The sequence below is a fragment of the Leopardus geoffroyi genome, chromosome A3, assembly GCF_018350155.1.
Source record: "Leopardus geoffroyi isolate Oge1 chromosome A3, O.geoffroyi_Oge1_pat1.0, whole genome shotgun sequence".
In the NCBI taxonomy this organism is placed as follows: Eukaryota; Metazoa; Chordata; class Mammalia; order Carnivora; family Felidae; genus Leopardus; species Leopardus geoffroyi.
Window position 1 is genome coordinate 95,225,021 of NC_059336.1, and position 20,932 is coordinate 95,245,952.

General features: G+C 37.8%; 1 protein-coding gene across 5 annotated transcripts in view; it reads left to right on the forward strand.

Annotated features, from left to right (window-relative positions):
* Positions 1-20,932, forward strand: part of CTNNA2 (catenin alpha 2) — a 1,108,364-nt gene that overhangs the window by 220,953 nt on the left and 866,479 nt on the right. For all 5 annotated transcript variants that reach the window (XM_045446647.1, XM_045446648.1, XM_045446649.1 and 2 more), the window contains exon 3: positions 8,300-8,495. In XM_045446647.1, the coding sequence (XP_045302603.1) occupies positions 8,300-8,495 (196 nt within the window). The remainder of the gene's footprint in view (positions 1-8,299; positions 8,496-20,932) is intronic.

A 20,932-nucleotide genomic window follows, 5' to 3' on the forward strand; every position in this document is an offset into this window, starting at 1 on the left:
AAAAATTTTTTTAAAAAATGTTTATTTATTTTTGAGAGAGAGAGAGAGAGAGAGAGAGAGAGAGAACGAACGATCAGGGAGGGGACAGTGAGAGAGACACACACAAAATCCAAAGCAGGCTCCAGGCTCTGATCTGTCAGCAGAGCCTGAAGTGGGGCTCAAACCCACAAACCATGAGATCTTGACCTGAGCTGAAGTTGGATGCCCAACTGAGTCATCCAGTCGCCCCAACTTTCTCCTATCTTAAGTTAGGTTTTCTTCTTTTAGGAATTTTTCATTTATTTTCAGTTGCTCCTGGAACTTTTGATAATTTTGTTTTCAAACATTTTGCCTCACAAAGTTCTTGATTTTTTTAATATGAAATGTATTGTCAAATTGGTTTCCGTACAATACCCAGTGCTCATCCCAACAGGTGCCCTCCTCAATGCCTATCACCCACTTTCTCCTCCCTCCCACACCCCATCAACCCTCAGTTAATTCTCAGTTTTTAAGAGTCTGTTATGGTTTGCCTCCTTCCCTCTCTGTAACTTTTTTTTCCCCTTCCTCTCCTCCATGGTCTTCTGTTAAGTTTCTCAGGATCCACATAAGAGTGAAAACATATGGTATCTGTCTTTCTCTGTATGACTTATTTCACTTAGCATAACACTCTTCAGTTCCATCCACGTTGCTACAAAAGGCCATATTTCATTATTTCTCATTGCCATGTAGTATTCCATTGTGTATATAAACCACAACTTCTTTATCCATTCATCAGTTGATGGACATTTAGACTCTTTCCATAATTTGGCTATTGTTGAAAGTGCTGCTATAAACATTGGGGTACAAGTGCCCCTATACGTCAGCACTCCTGTAGCCCTTGGGTAAATTCCTAGCAGTGCTATTGCTGGGTCATAGGGTAGATCTATTTTTAATTTTTTGAGGAACCTCCACACTGTTTTCCAGAGCGGCTGCACCATCTTGTATTCCCACCAACAGTGCAAGAGGGTTCCCGTTTCTCCACATCCTTTTCGGCATCTATAGTCTCATAGACCAATGGAGTAGAACAAATGTATGGCCAACTAATCTTTGACAAAGCAGGAAAGAATATCCAATGGAAAAAAGACAGTCTCTTTAACAAATGGTGCTGGGACAACTGGACAGCAACATGCAACATGCAGAATGAAGCTAAACCACTTTCTTACACCATTCACAAAAATAAACTCAAAATGGATGAAAGACCTGAATGTGAGACAGGAAACCATCAAAACCCTAGAGAAGAAAGCAGGAAAAAACCTCTCTGACCTCAGCCACAACAATTTCTTACTTGACACATCACCAAAGGCAAGGGAATTAAAAGCAAAAATGAACTATTGGGAGCTAATGAAGATAAAAAGCTTCTGCACCGTAAAGGAAACAATCAGCAAAACTAAAAGGCAACTGATGAAATGGGAAAAGATATTGGCAAAGACATATTGGACAAAGGGCTAGTATTCAAAATCTATAAAGAACTCACCAAACTCCACACCTGGAAAACAAATAATCTAGTGAAGAGATGGACAGAAGACATGAATAGACACTTCTCTACAGAAGACATCCAGATGGCCAACAGGCACAGGAACAGATGCTCAACGTCACTCCTCATCAGGGAAATACAAATCAAAACCACACTGAGATATCACCTCACACCAGTCAGAGTTGCTTAAATTGATTTTTTTTAAGCTACAGTAGTCATCACAGCCCTCTTTTACTGTAGCTGAGTAATTATGACCAGTGAAGTACTCCGGAGAGATGGCAACAGTAGAATTCACAAAGACTTACTACTCCTATCTGCAAAGTGCATGAATCCAGCAAAACAATGCTCAAGTTGCCATTTTTATTTCCAGCTCTTGGTTCAGTCTTATTGGTTTTCTGGAGAGTTCCAACGATTGTTTGATTCCTAGTATTCATATTTGTATAATCTTACTTTTCCAAGTTCTTTGTGATTATGCAATAGAGATCACCTTTCAATCAAGAGTCAGTTGGTCAATTCATTGACAAGCTGTTTTTGAGGACTCGTGGTATATCATGGCAGGCAAAATAGGAGAAAGAGTTTACCTGTTGCAAGTCATTCCTTCACCTCTCACTTTTTTTTGCTTCAAATAGACTACAGTTTCTGAAAGTAAGGTCCATAATCCATATATATCATAATTTCATGTGGTGAATGCAAAATTCCCTATCCCAGACCTCCCTGAGCAGAAACACTGTAAAATCTAAACATTTGCCTTCTATCAGGCATATTGGTGATTCTTAGGCATGATCAAGTCTGAGAATTGTCCTAAAATTCAGTGCTTCTCAGATTTTAATGTGCATATAAATTACTCGGGGATCTTGTTAAAATGCAGGAATGGAGGGCCTACTTTCAGGACATTGGATGATGAGCAGCCTATACGAGCCTGGCTCTCATGGTTTTATACTCAGATCATACAATCAACACATCTGGAAATAATGGTGCCCATCCACTGGCTGTTGCTAATGTTTTCCATTGGCCAGGGTCCATTGGGACCATCATTATGTCAAGGTCATAGGAGCTTTGACCACTATATCCTTATGTACCAGCTGAAGGATTTATTCTCTCCTCTAATGAGAGGCAAGAACATTAAAGAAACATTGTAAGTAGAGCTAGAGAGAAGTTGAGTTATCCTTCTAGGCTAAGGTTGAATACCCTACAGAAAGGCCTTCTGGATGTATCCAAAAGACGAGTTATAGGAATGGTGGTAACAGAATACCTTCCCTAACATAGGAGGGAGGGAGATGAAGATAGGTGCAGAGAGAAATAAGTTTAATGATAAGGTCCTTTTTAAAGCTACTGAAATTTGGAGAAGATTATTGCTAAGAGAATTAGCCAAGAGATATTTCCAGGAGGAAGGAAAATTAAGTCAATAGCACTAAATGTGGCAGAATGGTATGATGCAATAAAAATGATTATATTTTGGCAACTTATTGATTACTTTAGCAAGAGATCAGTTTAAGAGGACTCTGCTACAGGAGGTGTGGGAATAAAAGCAAAACGTAGTGGGCTGAGAAATGAATGGAAAGAGAAAAACGAACACTTTAAATATATGCTCAAAAAATTGGCAGTGACTAATAAAATCTCAACTCTCTAGCTTGGCTTTCAAAGTCTTTCAAAGTTTGTTCCACCACATCTGTCTAACTTTACTTCCTATATCATTCATACACAACTTTTTTTCCCAAGGAGGACTGGTCTCTTTACTGCCTTGGAAACATTCCAATTCTATATGTGTCAATATTCGTGCTATTACTCCTAGTCTCTGTTGCTGGATAGAACTTTATGTTTTTTTCTTTTCTTTTCTTTTCTTTTCTTTTCTTTTCTTTTCTTTTCTTTTCTTCTGTTTTCTTCTGTTTTCTTTTCTTCTTTCTATTGCACAAGAAATGTACTCACAAATTGTTAGAAAGGAAAGGAGAGATTTGGGATCTTATATGACTCTTGGCTTGGATAAAGTTGGTGTGGGGATTAGAGAGAGTGCCTGGTCGGGGTAGAAGGAGGTATAACGTTCAACAGGAATTTCCATAAAATAGCCATCTCTTAAAAGATTGCCCTAGACACTTAATAGTTGGTAAGTATCAGCTACTCAAGACCTAGTTTCAGTCTGGATATCGGACAGATACCTGCAGCCTCAGAGGTCATTGGGCTTCCTCTGTGATCACCACCTTTTGACCAGAATGTGTCCCTGCTGCTTCTGACCTCTCTAAGGCATCCAGTCACAGATTCCATTACATTCTTACATTGAAACTGAATGCAGCATTGGCTTGCATTGGTCGTTTGGATACTCCCCAACTTACTGGAGAGGTAGTGGAGGCATCTGTGAGATTAAATAGTACTTGTGCTCATTAAAAACTTTCTGATTCTTTTTCTTTAGTATATATCAGTTCTTCATGAGTAAGCAATAAATTCCTTTATTCTTCTTATTTTAATCATAGAAGAATACCATTATATGGAAACCCTAAGCCCTGCGATTTTGTTAATTACAATACATTTACAATACTTTTGTCTTCCCTTTATACTAATCTGATACAAAAAGTCCTGGCATGTTTATTCAGCTTTGAGACCCTTGAACACATCAGATGTCATAGGCATTGCAAAATGGTAGGATAAAATCATTTGTTAACATTTCCCTAACATTGATAAATACATTTTTATATTAAGATATTTAAATAATGCAATTGAATGAAAAGATAACAGTAGGATACAAATAACACACGTGGAAAATATTGAGACAAATAGAGAAAATAAATATATTTTAAGATTATTTTATTCTTTAACAGCCTCTCATTCAGTTATAAAGCAAGACTAGAAGAAACTACTGAGTTCTAAAGTTCTAAAGATAGGAGCACCTGGGTGGCTCGGTCAATTAAATGTCCAACTTTTGGCTCAGATCATGATCTCGCGATTTGTGAATTTGAACCCCGCATAGAGCTCTGTGCTGATAACTTGGAGCCTGGAGCCTACTTCAGATTCTGGGTCTGCCTCTCTCTCTCTGCTCCTCCCCCACTCACGCTCTCTCTCTCTCTCTCTCTCTCTCTCTCTCAGAAATAAACAAACATTAAAAAAATAAAAATAAATAAAGTTCTAAAGATTTAGTGTCGAGAACAGGAATAATTTAGCCTTTAATTTTATGTGAACTTGAGGAAGTTATTTTTCCTATCATGATGCATCTCTAAGCCTAATTTCCTCATCTGTAAAATACCAGAGTAGAACCAACATAGATGGGCTTTAACTTTCACAATTTTAAGTGTAAATATATGTACAGGTCAAGAAGAATAAAAGCGTATAACATCAAGGTGAAAAACGACAGCTTCAAGTAGGAGAAAAGAAAAATGCAATAGTGTAGCCTGCCATAGATTCTTAGTGGGCAGGCGGCAGCAGCGGGGGGCAGGGGGAGGCAATTAAGAGAGAACAGTCATCTAGTAGGAGAGTAGGACTGAATCAGAGAGTTTGCATAGTGTGGCTAGGCTGAAAATTCCCAAGAACTGTATAATCCCTAAAAGGGTAGCCTTCACCTTCTTATGTACTGTTAGATCTAAACTACTTTTGTTGTTTCCATCCCAAACATGTGATATACTGGCCAAAAAGTGAGCAGTGAGCGTCCTGCATGTGCACACCCTAAATAACTTGTCTATCCAATTTAATATAAGCATTTTGACTTCCATTTGGAAAGGGAACTGAACTGAATGAAGAGGAATTGTCTTGGATTTCTGGTTGATTTACTGTATATCTGGAGTTCCACTGGTAGAATAATATAGGAATAAATGACATCTTAACATTTTTGTTTTTCCACCCAAGAAAATGGCATGTCTCACTATTATTCAAGTTGCCTTTTATGTTCTTCACTAAAATTGTTTACCATTTTTTCCATCTACGTTTTGTGTTATGGTTATCTCTGATAATATCAATTTATGATTAGGGGCTTCTGGCTGGCTCAGTAAGTTAAGCAGCCGACTTCGGCTCAGGTCATGATCTCACAACTCACATTGGGCTCTGTGCTTACAACTCAGAGCCTGGAGCCTGTTTCAGATTCTGTGTCTCTCTCTCTCTCTCTCTCTGCCCCTCCCCTGCTTGTGCTCTCTCTCTCTCTCAAAATAAATAAATGTTTAAAAAACCAATTTATGATTATTGTGAATAGGATATTTAAAACTACATTTTTTTATTTGTTACTGCTGTAATACTAGATTTTTTTATTGTTTATCCGGTATTTAGCCACCTTGTCCTTTGCTCTTAGAGTAATTCTAATAGTTGATCTTTTAATTCTTTTACGTTTTCTTGATATAGCCATATTATCTGTAGGTAGTAGCATAATTTAGTGTTTACCTTTCTAACATTTGTATCTTTTCTTTTTCTTTTTTTTTAATCCAATTTGTTGGCATTGTCCTCCAATAAAACACCAAGTAACAATGGGGAGAGTTGACAATTTTTCTTTACTCCAAACTAAGTTAAGACATGAGAATGTATGGAACCTATCACTTCCCCTGTATTTTTCTCTTTCATCTCATCATGGTCTTCTACTCATGAGCAAAGGAAAGCTTTGGCCTGAATTGATTTGCTTCATTTGAAAGTAATCACACTTTTTCTTGGGAACTTCCTGGAAATGTTCCATGTTTCTTTTATTTACCATAGAAGTAACACTTTATACCGACTTGTTATTATGAGCATGCCTAAACTATGTTTATGCAGTAATGCATCATGCGATAACAGGAGAATTGAAATTTGTTTACCTTTATAGAGGATGAATCGATGATATAGTCATTTATCTTTTGATAGATTCACTATCAGCCTCTATTCCCCCAAATTATCAATATACCTAAAGTTAACAGCTCCTTAGCCCCTCTGTTGTTTTTAATTTGAGAAGACTAAAGACATAGATCGCAGAACTCAGAATTGCATGTAAAATTAAAATAGGAGTGAGAACAGGAGGATTTTCCTCTGATAATGAGCCTAGCCTAAATCAAATTTTTGAGGTGTTTGCAGTATTTGCTCAGGGGCTTCTGTGTTTATGTCCAGTACTGGCTGTTGGGGAGTTGAGGGTCCTGGAAAAGTAGCGTGTTACTGTTTTAGAGTGTATCCTTATTAAGGAGAACACTAAATAGTAACTTTTGTGACAGGCCATCTTTCCTCTGATGTTCGCCTCAGTGTGGGTGGAACTGAAAAGACTATAATGTTTTATGGACTACGTACACCCTTTACAGCTAACTATCATTATCTGACAGTCCTATTCTTAATGAGGTTACCTTTCTTTTTTTGTCCAGTGTTTGTACTTAAATGTCCTTATAGAGTTTCTCTTCAATTCACCATATCTAATTATTCAGCAATCTAGAGAGAGCTAAGGATGACAGTTCCCAATGCTACCTTCACCACGTCTTAAGTATTGGTTCTACTTGTTTTCATCATCTTAGCTCACATTTATTCGATACTTTTTTTTTTTCCTTCTGGTGTTATCTCTTGCCCTAAAAACTTACTGGACTTTAACTGTGACTTTGACTAATCACTTTGTTTGCTCTTGGATTTGGAGTAAAATAGCAGAAACAACAGCATTTGGAACTTTTCTCTGGTCAAGCTTTGTTGTTGTTTTTTTTTTTTTTTAAGTTTTTAAAAATTTTTTTAATTATTTTTTTTTATGTTGCTAGAGAGACAGCATGAGTTGGGGAGGAGGAGAGGAGCAGAGAGAGAGAGGGAGAGAGAATTCCAAGCAGGCTCTGCACTGTCAGCATGGAGCCCAATGCAGGGCTTGAACCCACGAAACTGTGAGATCATGACCTGAGCCAACACCAAGAGTCGGACGCTTAACCGAGGCACCACCCAGGTGCCCCTGGTCTAGATTTCTTGATAATCTCCAGCAAAATCTTGAATCTGCTAACCAGGGCAAATGTCAGTGAAAATAAACCACAGTGCCCACATTCTTATGAAGCTGATAAAAAATACAGAGGCCAAGATGACTCTCAACCTCACTGAACAGAATATGGAGCCAGTTGTATTCATTTCACTCCAAAACTTCTCACTCTGGTAGAAAGCAAAGGATCAGAGATTTATAGGAGATAAGTTGTTTAAAAGATACTAAAAGTTTTTCTAGCAAATTAAATGGCTCTAGTTATGTGCTGAAAGAAGTTTGGCAGTTGAGATATATATACAAATTATGATACTTAGAAAAGGAGTGATAATGAAAATCTAATTTCAAGTCTGGAGAGTTTAGCTGGTTAACCAAATGTTGAGACTGAATCATTTGGTTCCCTCAGATCAAACTTACCATTTTGTTTTTATAAGATAAGATCAGAAATAGCAAAGCTCTTCAAAGTCCTTGGTAAGTGACATGTAAGTAATGGGTATTGATGGCCCACCCTTTATTAACTGCTCTTTCCCTTCTGCCCTGACTTTTGGGACTCAGGACTAGCTGTTGGTTCCCTTGAGTCAGTGCTCAGAGGCAGTTGAACACTGGCTCTCCTTTTCTTGCCTCCCTGAAGCTGATTACTCCCGTGTGCACTGTCTTCTCCATCTCTGAAAGCACAACCTTCAGTGAACTGGAAACCGAGCTACCAGAGGGTCTACTCTTCCAACTTATTCACATGCTTTTTTTTGTTTGTTTCTCTATGAAATAAATGGCTATTTATTTATATGCTAATCCATATAATTACTTCCTTTCCTTCAGTTTAGGTGATGTGCTGTGCATTCATGATTCAATAAACAAGGGGTATTTAAAAATGATGAGATGATGATACGATGCTTCTAGACAATTGTGCAGAGTAGTTTTACAGTTTTTCTTTCATATTTAAGGTGACCACCCTTGTCAACACAAGCAACAAAGGCCCATCTGGTAAAAAGAAAGGGAGGTCAAAGAAAGCCCACGTGCTGGCTGCATCTGTAGAGCAAGCCACTCAGAATTTCCTGGATAAGGGTGAACAGATCGCTAAGGAGAGTCAAGATCTCAAAGAAGAATTGGTCGCGGCTGTAGAGGACGTACGCAAACAAGGTAGGAAGACTAATATTGTTCAAGAGGGATATATATTTATGTGAAAACAATGGATTTATCTCTAGAATCAATGCATATTTGCTCAGGGGAGTGTGTTATGTGTTTCCTCAGTATCTGTGCTTGTCATTTTTTATATTTGCTGAAATTAGGTGCATAAACAAATAGATATGTTTTCTGTTGTGGCAGCATAGCACAGCTACAAACGCTTCCTGTCTGTGTTCCTTCCAAATTTTCCAGTTGTTTTCTCTTGTCAGATGAACACAGACTTTTGTGTTAAACTTAGGCTCTAGAGAGGACAGGATGAGAAAACCTCATGCATACACTGGGAACCCTGGATTTTAAAGATGAGGGAGCAGAGATTGTAAAGCAGTGTAATAAAATTACTGTTGCTCTGTATGATTTCCAAATTTACATTTTCAGTTCACAGCTAGCTACCTATCCATGGATCAATCAATTATATAGCTAGCTAGTTAGCTATAATGCAATTGTTTTCAGCATATTTAAATTTTTTCACTGTGGTACAATACAAGCAACATAAAATGTACCATTTTAACCTTTTTATAAGTGTATAGTTAGTAGTGTTAAGTATATTCACATTGTTGAGTAGCCAATCTCCAGAACTTTTTCATCTTATAATACTGAAACTCTATACCTGCAAAACAACACTTCTTCATTTCCTCATTGCCCTGGCCCGTGGAAACGACTATTCTACTTTGCTTTTCTATGAATTTAACGACTCTAGATACATTATATAAGTGGGATCATTCAGTATTTGTGTGTGTGTGTGTGACTGGCTTATTTTACTTAGCATAATGTCCTCATGGTTCATCCATGTTGGAGCATGGGTCAGAATTTCCTTCATTTTTAGGATTGAAAATATTCTAGTATATGTATAAAGTACATTTTCTTTATCTTTTCATCCACTGATAGACATTTGTGTTTATTTCACCTTTTGGCTATTGTGAACAATTCTGCTATGAACATGAGTATACAAATATCTCTTTATTTTAATTCTTTCGGGTATATACCTCAAGGTGGAATTATTGGATTATATGGTAATTCTATTTTTAATTTTTGGAAGAACCTCCTTACTGTTTTCCATAGCAAAGTCACCTTTTTACTTTTCTACCAACAGTGCACAAGAGTTCCAATTTATCCATATCCTTGCCAACACTTGTTTCCTTTTTTATAGTCTTCATAATGGACATGAGGTGATAGCTTATTGTGTTTTTTTAAGTTCGTTTATTTATTTTGAGAGAGACAGAGACAGTGCAAGTTGGGGAGGTGCAGACAGAGAGGGAAACAGAGAATCCCAAGCAGGCTCTGCAGTGTCGGCACAGAGCCCTACACCAGGCTCAAACTCACGAAACTGTGAGATCATGACCTGAGGCTAAATTGAGTCAGATGCTTAACTGACTGCGCCACCCAGGCACCCTTCACTGTGGTTTTGACTAGCATTTTTCTAATGACTACTTATATTGGGCATCTTTTCATATGCTTCCTGGCCATTTGTTTTTCTTCTTTGGAGAAAGGTCTATTCATGTCCTTTGCCTATTTTAAAATCAGGTTGCATTGTTGTTGACTTGTGAGCATTCTTTATACATTTCGGATATGAACCCCTTATACAGTATTGTTTTACAAACATGTTGTCCCTTTCTGTAGGTTACCTTTTTCATTCTGTTGATTATATTCTTTGATACACAGATTTTAATTTTCATGTGTCCTATTCAGACTCTTGGGTTGAAATGCTAAGGCACTGTGAAAGCAGAACAGATTACCCCCCAGCCTGGCCTCCCTCCTGCATTTCTTACCTCAGTAAGAGCTCTACATATGTATCCAGTTACACACTGCAGAAATCTTGATATCATTATTGTTATTACTCTCTCTTTCCAAATATAGTCTATTGCAAAGTCACATAGATTTTTAACTCGAGAATATCTCTTAAATGGACCAATCCCTCTCTTAATTATTCAAAAGCACCATGTTTTACCTGCCCCTGGGCCTTTATACATGCTGTCTTCTTTTACACAGTTACAGTTACGGATGGCTCATTCTGCACATTCCCTGTCTCAGGGAATGCTTTCCTGACACTCCTGTCTTACTTTTCTGTGGCTTTTTGCATAGGAGAGTTTAATATCTGTGGAGCAACTTGATTGATAACTTTCTACCCTGCCACACTACAAATGAATAAGGATCAAGACCAGACCACGTCTCTTTGACCGTTGCATGATCTGTGGTTCTTAGTAGTCATTCGACTTCAACAAATATTTGTTGAATAAATGAAGCAATAGAGGAATAAATGCTCTATCCCTTTTCTTCTTGTAAACCTGCCACTTTTTAAAATTCACAGATGGGTATTTAGTCCCCGGAAATACCCAACCCTCCTTCTACACCACGACCATTCTTCGTGCTGCCATCTTCTTCCCCATCTTCTCCCTGCTAAAAGTCAATTTCATGTACATTACACTAATGGGAATTGTTATTTAATATAAAATGTTAAATTTTATATATTTCATCTAATGTGGGTGGAATATATTTATATATGTGCTTTAACAACATGAAAGCTTTCAAATTTTCAAGTGCTGTTGAAGACTAGTATTCCTTCTGAATTGCAAATGTACACTGTTTTCATGCATGCACAGCCTGGATACGTTTTTGGATTTTTTGTTTGTTTCTTTGTTTTTTGGGTTTTTTTGTTTGTTTGTTTGTTTACTTTTTTTAAGGGTGATTGCCATATAATAAATTGCATGCATTTAGAGTGCACAATTGTATAAGTTTTGGCAAACGTGAACGCTATAAAACTATTCCCACACTCAGGATAGTGAAACCTATCCCTAGTAGAAAGAGTTTTGATTGATTGGTCCCTAGGATGGTTTCTCAAAGCATTTATCTTGCATGGTGATATATTTTTCCTTTTAGATTTCTCAACAGTCTCTTAGTTTTCCCTTATTTTTTCCTTGCAATTGAGTTTTCACACATTCTGTATAAATTAATACTTCAGTTTTCTCAAAGCTTATATAAGAAATGCTATTTTTTTGGATATGATATAATAACGAACATGGTTCTTGGCCAGCCTGTCCAAGGGATATGAGAGTGAGAACTTTTAAAGATGCTCGTTTAGGACAGCTTACAGTGGTGGATCTCACAGAGGGTATTTTAAACTTTCTGTATATTATCCATTTCTTATTATAGAAAAATTATGCATCAGAAATGATGCCTATGTGTTAATTGTATAAAGCTCAGCTACCACATGTCCCTTCTGCTGAACAGTGTCAAATTTAAGGAAACAGTGCTATAGTCTGCAAAATAACAAACATTTTATAGTCAAAAGCTTCAGAAGTTTTCTTTTTTCTGTTTCTCTCATTATCAAATATCGCTCACTGTCAAATAGACTTCAGATGCCTGTCATGTGTGAGAGATGCCTCTCATCCTTGACAATGAAGTCTCTCCTTTACATGCCTGCACCCATGGGCTCTCCTGTCTGCTCTCTGCCCCTTCTCAGTCTTAGTGTATAATCCCTGTAACCTATCTGGCTTTTCCCATTTTCCCGTTGTCCCTATACCCAGATTTTATTCACAAATGAGAGCCTGAGTGAATTTTCAGAGAGGGTAAGGAGATCGAGGGGAATACTTAAGTATTAGAGGACTATTTAGTTATTGGAAAGTTTGAAACATAGTATCTTTCCTTCCATCATATTCATAAATTCATAAATTATGGAAATCCTGACACTGAGAAATAATGTCCTCCTCTAAAGTGGCCCTAGTGTCTATATCTGCTCACTTGTCAAATGATATGTAGTTTAGAACTAAATCTATTTGAGGTAATCTTTTACTATTGAGTTGTTTTTGCTTTTTTAAATCAAATGATCAGAAGTGCTGCCACTTTCTAAAAAAAAAAAAATTCAGCATGAGTCAATGCCAAAAGTTTTAATATTGTACAACTCATTTTCAAATTTTTAATACAGAACCATTTCCTTTTTTTTTTTATTTCACTACATTCATGATTGTAATCACTGTAATCTGGCAAGATTATATATGAAATTATCTACTTATGCCAGTATTGTTTCCCATGTGGCTAGACTTAGTGTTGTTTGAATTTCTTTTTATTTTTTTATTTTTTTAATGTTTATTTTTGAGAGAGAGACAGACAGAGTGCTAGAGGGAGAGGGGCAGATCAAGAGAGGGAGACACATAATCTGAAGCAGGCTCCAGTCTCTGAGCTGTCAGCACAGAGCCCAATGTGGGGCCTAAACCCATGAACTGTGAGATCATGACCTGAGCGGAAGATGGACCCTTAACCGACTGAACCACCCAGGTGCCCTTGAATTTCTTTATCATTTGAAAAATTAACTAGGCTTTTAATTAACTACGCTGCATGCCAGAGTCTTAAAACTACCTAGTATGAACGTGACAATGCTCTTCCCTAGAATATTCCAGTAGAAGACTTTCCTGAACTTTTAAGTTCTAACCCACAAAAAGAAGTATTTGAGTACACTTATAATAGGATTTATGTTAAAAACAAGTAACGAAAAGCATCAAAATATAATAAAGGAGATAAATCATTGTGCTCAAAATCTAGAAATCTGATATTTTAGACTTAGGTAAAGATGGGATATTTGTGTGTGTGTGTGTGTGTGTGTGTGTGTGTGTGTGTGTGTTATCATAGCTAAAGGAATTACATATATGTATATTGTCTTCCTAAATTAAGTTTAAACTTCATCAGGATAGGATCAATGATGTGTATATATTCCTTTCTACTCCTAAAGTACCTAACATGGTCACTCTAGCACATTGCAGGTGATACTCGGGGGGAAGGAGGCTCTCATGTCAGCAAAGCAGCCTTGCAGGTCAACAGAATACCAGATGTTTGGTTAAGATACCAGATTTCTATTGTTACTTTGGCCAAAAACTATATGATTTAAGTGAAGTCAGTTAACCACTTGAAGGCTCAATTTTTCCAGTTTTCAAATACAGACAGTAATTGTTGCATTTTCCTCACTGGGTTGTTTAACATAATGAAGTCACAAAGGATTTTTAAAAAATTAAATGCTATATAGATGTCATAGCATATTTACTAATTATTTTAAAACCTTATTTATTGGGGCACCTGGGTGGTCAGTCGGTTAAATGTCAGACTTCAGCTCAGGTCATGATCTCACTGTTTGTGAGTTTGAGACCCATATCAGGCTCTGTGCTGCTAACAGCTCAAAGCCTGGGGCCTGCTTCAAAATCTGTGTCTCCCTCTCTCTCTGCCCCTCCCCTGCTCACACTCTGACTCTGTCTCTCAAAAATAAATAAGCATTTTAATTGATTAATTAATTAATTAAAGTTTATTTATTTGTTTTGAGAGAGCGTGCACATGCACAGGAACAGGGGAGGGGCAGAGAAAGAGAGAGACGGAGAGAGAGAATCCCAAGCTGTGCTGTCAGCACAGAGCCCAAAGCAGGGCTCGATCCCACTAACCACAAGATCATGACCTGAGCCGAGATCAAGAGTCATATGCTTAACTGACTGAGCCACCGAATAAATATCCACCCCTGAGTATATTTATTAATTAATTATAATTTATCAAATCAATCTGTGATACTTATGGCAATAGCTCCCCTTCCTATCACTGATGTAGCATCAGTGTAGCATCCTATCAGGATGCTGTAGAGGTGAATCAGCATCTAGTAGTCTCCCAGAAGAGGATCACGTAGCTCAGTGTGGCTTGGAGTCGGTGGTAGTTGTATGTGGTCCTAGAAAACTGTGTGATTTAATATTTGTGCAGCCAGTGAACCATATGTAGAAAAGCTCCTAATGAGGAAAGCAAAGGGAGTTATTCCAATCATGTCTTTATATTGAAGTTCTGGGCCAAAGCAAGCTTGGAACAGAGAATGCCAAAATATTTTAATGTTTACCACCAAGACCCTCCTGGACTGGAAACTCTTTCTGAACTATGGACTAGTCTGGGGTTCTTAAATTTCAGTAAATATTAATATCATCTGGGACACTTCAAAATCTTGGTGGATAGGCCTTACTCTCATGAATTAAGTCAGAAACTGTCAAGTAGGACCCAGGCATCAAGGTTTTTAAAGTTTCCCAGGTGACTAATTCACTTCTTGCCCAGTGTCTCCACTTGAATGACTCATCAACCCCTATTAGTCAGCTAGTGTTTCCCATTAGATAGTGGATGAAAGTCACTCATTTGAGAAGGCCTGTGAGCTTGTAGTTTACATAGAGTTAGAAAGGTGAAATTTGCATAGGAGGAACAGCCTGATATTCTATATAAAATGATGTCTTATAATGCCTAACCTTCTATAGGCACTCAGAGAATATGCATTAAGTATGCACTAGGGAGCCAAATCTATAGGACGGTTAATATTTAAATTTCTGTTGGAAAAGAAAGCCATGAAGCCGGAATGTGCAAGAAGGAAGGTATGTTTAAGCTGAGCATGGCTTAAAAATTTGTTCATGGATAACAGAGTAAGCATTTCAGGTTTAAACAATCTGAATTTTAAAGGTGAAGAGATAAGAATGACGTTGATAATTGGGGGATGGATAGAAAAGCCCTAATTTGATGAGAAGTTTCATATTTAGGCATAGTTAGAAATATGGTAAGATGATAGGAAGGGACCACTGTGGGAAACATTTAGGAACTAGGCTGTGTATAGACAACATGTTGGAAGAAAGAGAGGAAGGAAGGAAGAAAGCTAACTGATTGGTTCCTACTTATTTAAGTGATATTTTAGTGGATTATTTTAGCAACTTCATGAAAAGTTGATGAAAGCAGAGAAAGATTGGATTCAGATTGCTTAGACAGTATTACAGTATTGTAGAGAAGACAAAACAAAAATACTTTGAGGTTCTAGGATTGAAGTGGTGGCAATAAGAACAGAAATAAGAAACTAGATGTTACAAACATCGTGAAAAAGAATAAAATATTTTCCATTCATTGAGAGGAAGAAAGAAGAGTCAATATTTATTTTTGGCTCTAGACAACTTATTTGGGAGACCTAAGGGGTGATAGGAATGGGGAGACAGGACTAACTTGATTTTAAACATTGATGAATGGATGAAAGGAATTGCCTAGCAGATGGTTCATGCTTTGGGAATGGAATTTTGGAGAAACAGAGAAATTTGGACATATTTTGAGTTGATAATTGAAGCTTTCAGACACCTTTCTTTGAGTACTTGCCAATAGATATAGAGAGAAGAATAGAAGGATGTAGGCTTAGTTTTGGATGGAAGGTTCAGTTAGGATTAGAAGATAGGATAGAAATAGAGAGGAAAGGCATGCTCTGAAATGTGATAGTACAGCAAAGATAATACAGAATCCTGAAATCCAAAGGAGTAGAATCTTTTGCAAAGGAGACAGTGATCTAGACTATGGAATGCTGTTGCAGTTAAGTCAAATTCTTCTGAGGTCATGGAGGATAAGTAATGAGAGCATGCCTTGGTTTTGCTAAAAGGTGTCATTAATTTCACTTAAAAGTTTATTTCCAGGAAGCTGAAGGAAGAGAGTAGATGGTGAAATATTGGATGTAGGCAAGAAAGCTCACCACACTCTTCTTTGGTCATCATTGCACTATGTACATCATTGAATTTTTGCTTCTGTGGGTAGTCTGGTACTCAGGTGAGGGACCATATGTTAGCATTATTTTGTGTATCTCTGGAGCCTGGCACAATGTCTGGCATACAGTGAGCACTTATGGTGTGATTCCAAAGATTGTCACGGTCTGGAAGGAGAAAAATAGAAGAGTGGCTGGAGAAAATATTAAGGGCAAGCAAAGAATATGATTGTCTACTTCTTCCTTATTCTGTTCAGCCCAAATCAGAAGTATCATAGCATATACAAAGAGAGAGAGCCATTGGTGAGAGCAGTTGTAGATACAAGGGGGAAAGCTCAGGCTGGTTGTATGAGATAATGCAGAAGGGGCATTGCTTTATGTAGAAAATAAGGTAGAGAGGAGAGATGTACCCAACAATGGGTTTTATAGAAAAGATTAGAACCAAAGTAAATTGGATGAATCTGTCTCAATTATTTTGAACAAAAGAGGAAGTGGTTTTAATGGACCATGTATATCTAATATTTGATCACTGTTGTAGATTAAAAAAAATGTTTGTCTGTTACTGGCATCTGTGTGGGTCTCTCATATGTTTCTAAGGGATTTATTGATTGAATACAACTGATTGTTACCGCAGCTGAAAAGACCAATTTATAACAGGCATAATCGTCTAAGGATTTTTAAATTTAATTTGTTTATTTGGTATGTACTAGCATCTGCTAGCAATGGGATGTTCACATATTGCCTTTATGAATCTTCTGTGATTTGAAATACATCCAAAAGCTGTGCTTTTAATGATAGGCAGTCTTCTTCATATTTGTCCACTAAGCAGCTCCATTCAATGGGTAGCACAGCAACTGATTCTATGCCATCCCATTTCTATATTTCCACACCCTCTTGGGCCATGGAGCAGTTGCTTGGGTTTTCTGTCTTCAGTCAACAGCATTCTCTGGTTGTCCACTTTCTAGGTGGTTACAACAAATAAAAACAATTAAGACATGACCCAACTACCGAGATATGCCAGGCTGGGATATAGATAGAGATGTATATGGCCCTCACCCAACCTTAAGAGGAATCTCATGGAGCAAAGTGACAAAAAAGTACAGATAAAAGAGGTAGCATCTTAATGGAACCATTTTTTAAATCAGACATGGTCAAACCATTCACTGTTCATGCAGGCTTTTATTTGGATACAACCTCAACTGTTAAGTGTTATGGTGATATCACATTAATTTTTTTTACCTAATCAATATTTACTGAGTACCTGATGACCAATGGACTGAGACAGACAGAACAAGGCAGAAAAAGTAGTAAAGGGAAAGAGAAATGTGTCCTCACATCTCTGAAGAGAGAAACCTTTTGCCTCCTGAAGACTTAGACTTTCTCTTTCCCCATTCCCTTTGTTGTTGGAGTGTGATGTCCGTGGAATGAGCTGCTTCAACAGAAACTCTAGTTGTTATCAACTGTGTGAACTCCCTACCTAAGATCTGGTCAAAGACCATTTCCCAGGCCAGAAGCTTTTACTGTCAGATAGTCCTATCCCTCTTCCTTACTTGCCCTATTAGTAGGTAAAACAACACAGTGTGGGGAGGAGCAAGGCAATGTGCTCTGTCCTGGAGCACTATTCAGAGAGGTCAGCTCTGTAAGGAGAAGGACAGCTGTGGATATTGCAAGGATTCTGCTACACCTGAGTTTTTTTTCTCAGGACAATGATCTCCCAAATATACTTCTTCCAAGTATCCCTTGCTTTATGCCTCTATTCTTAGTACCCTGAATACTTGGAATCCTAGAGATATCAGAATTCCTTTCCTGTGCTATGTGCTGACTCTTCACTGCTGCTTGACTACCCTTGTATGAATGGTATGTTACTGTGTTCTAAATGTAGGGTCCTATTGGTTATGGGGTGAGATTTCACTCCTGCATGATTGGATGGCTAGGGAAGCAGCTCTCCACTGAAATGGAACATCTTCAAGGAAGAAGAGAATTTTAGGACAGAAATGGAGATTCAAGAGGCAAATCCTAGGGAAGAGAGGGAAAGAGCACTCATTTCTCTCTCTGGGTCTTGCTTCTTTGAGCTTGGATTTTACTGAGTGTAGATCCATTTCTTTAAAAACTAATATTATCGGGGCGCCTGGGTGGCTCAGTTGGTTAAGCGGCCGACTTCGGCTCAGGTCACGATCTCGCGGTCCGTGAATTTGAGCCCCGCATCGGGCTCTGTGCTGACAGCTCAGAGCCTGGAGCCTGTTTCAGATTCTGTGTCTCCCTCTCTGTCTCTGACCCTCCCCCGCTCATGCTCTGTCTCTATCTGTCTCAAAAATAAATAAATGTTAAAAAAAAAGTTAAAAAAAAAACTAATATTATCAAGTAATGTAATAAAGTGCATGTTTATTAGATGAAACCAGGGCATACCTTGAACTTGGAATGAGAAGTGTCTCTTCAGTCTCAGACTCAGGGCAGATGAGTCATGGATCTGGTGATGGTCTGCTTTGTCCGTGCACTCTTGCTGCTTACTGTCCTTTGCATGGCACCTCCTTGCCTTCTTCTTTTTTTTTTTTTTTTTTAATTTTTTTTTCAACGTTTATTTCTTTTGGGGACAGAGAGAGACAGAGCATGAACGGGGGAGGGGCAGAGAGAGAGGGAGACACAGAATCGGAAACAGGCTCCAGGCTCTGAGCCATCAGCCCAGAGCCTGACGCGGGGCTCGAACACACGGACCGCGAGATCATGACTTGGCTGAAGTCAGACGCTTAACCGACTGCGCCACCCAGGCGCCCCTCCTTGCCTTCTTTATAGAGGCTTCTTTCACAGGTGTTTCTCACAGTGAAGTTTACAGACCACATGTTTTAGAATCGCCTATGGGAGGATAGGTGATGTCTATAAAAATTCAAATTCCTGAGCCTAGCCACAAACCTAGATTCAGTGCAGCGCGGGTACCATTAGAAATCTTTATTTCCAGCTAGTAGCCAATCTTATGCTTCCAAAGTTTGGGAATCACTAATGGTCTAAGCTTACTACATCTTTATACCATCTTTAATTAGTGTAAGTCTTCTTTTTTTTCTGTTGGAAAGGATGTTATCCAGGAATGAAATTAATTTTCGGAAGCTTTAATATCATAAGTGAAAAACAGATACAAGAAACCTAGAGATACATGCAATGAAAAAAAAATAAAAATATGAAAAGATCATGAAGAAAAATGCATAAATATGAAAATGCTATGCAATTTAAGGTTTATATTAATGCAAATTGTAACATTTGAAGTAGTTTTAACTGTTGCATATGTGGGCAAATAAAATGTATTTGTGTGTCAAAGTTTGCCCTAGTTGAGGACTTAAGAATGTCCCATGTCAACCTGGAGCCACTTGTATGGCTGTTGTTGCAAAATACTGGGAGATGAGGACAGATTATTCTTTCATATGATCCCTCTTTCTGGAGTTCTAAGCTTTTGAAAATGCTATAATCCTTCAGGAAGAATAATAAAAGCAATAGCTTCTATTTATTTATTGCCACTCGATTTGTAAGACACGTGGTATATATTCTGTCAACATTATTTTGTTAGTTATTTGAAGTATTATTTATCCATATTTTGTATAAGATGATATGGATCCTGAAAGATCTCCATATACATTAACTGACTAGACCAATTAATTCAACCAATTTTTATTAATACTATGTACCTCCTCTATTTTGGGGATGGGAATATAGAATATCAAAGAAAGAAAACAGACATTCTCTGCCTATAAGAATATTACATTCTGGGGCACCTGGGTGGTTCAGTCAGTTAAGTGTCTAACTCTGGATTTCAGCTCAGGTCATGATCTCATGGGTTTGTGGGAGCGAGCCCCACATCCAGCTCTGTGCTCACAGCATGGAGCTTGTCTGGGACTTGATCCCTCTCTATCTGCCCTTCCCCTGCATGCTGTTGAACTCTCTCTCTCGATCTTTCAAAATAAATACACATTTAAAAAAAAAATTAGTAAGAAAGAATATTACATTCTGATATGAGACTGATAATAATTTAAAAATTAAGCAGGCTGTAGAAGTGAAATTCAAAAATTGAACAACCACTTAGCATAACACCCTCTAGTTTGATTCATGTAGTTGCAAATGGCAAGTTTTCATTCTTTTTGATTGCTGAGTAATACTCCATTGTATATATATACCACATCTTCTTTATCCATTCATCCATCAATGGACATTTGGGCTCTCTCCATACTTCAGCTATTGTCAATAGTGCTGCTATAAACATTGGGATAAATGTGTCCCTTCGAAACAGCACACCTGTATCCCTTGGATAAATACCAAGTAGTGCAATTGCTGGGTCGTAGGGTAGTTCTACTTTTAATTTTTTGAGGAACCTCCATACTGTTTTCCAAAGTGGCTGCACCAGTTTGCATTCCCACGAGCAGTGCAAAAGAGATCCTCTTTCTCTGCATCCTTGCCAACATCTGTTGTTGCCTGAGTTGTTAATGTTAGCCATTCTGATAGGTGTGGGGTGGTATCTCATTGTGGTTTTGATTTGTATTTCCCTGATGAGTGATGTTGAGCATTTTTTCATGTGTCAGTTGGCCATCTGGATGTCTTCTTTGGAGAAGTGTCTATTCATGTCTTTTGCCCATTTCTTCATTGGATTATTTGTTTTTTGGGTATTGAGTTTGATAAGTTCTTTATAGATTTTGGATACTAGCAGTTCTAGCAGTTTTTTGGTGGAATCTTTTGTCATGTCATCTGCAAAGAGTGAAAGTTTGACCTCCTCATGGCTGATTTGGATGCCTTTTATTTCTTTGTGTTGTCTGATTGCTAAGGCCAAGACTTCTAATACTATGTTGAATAACAGTGGCAAGAGTGGACATCCCTGTCTTGTTCCTGACCTTAGTATGGAACTAGAGGGTAT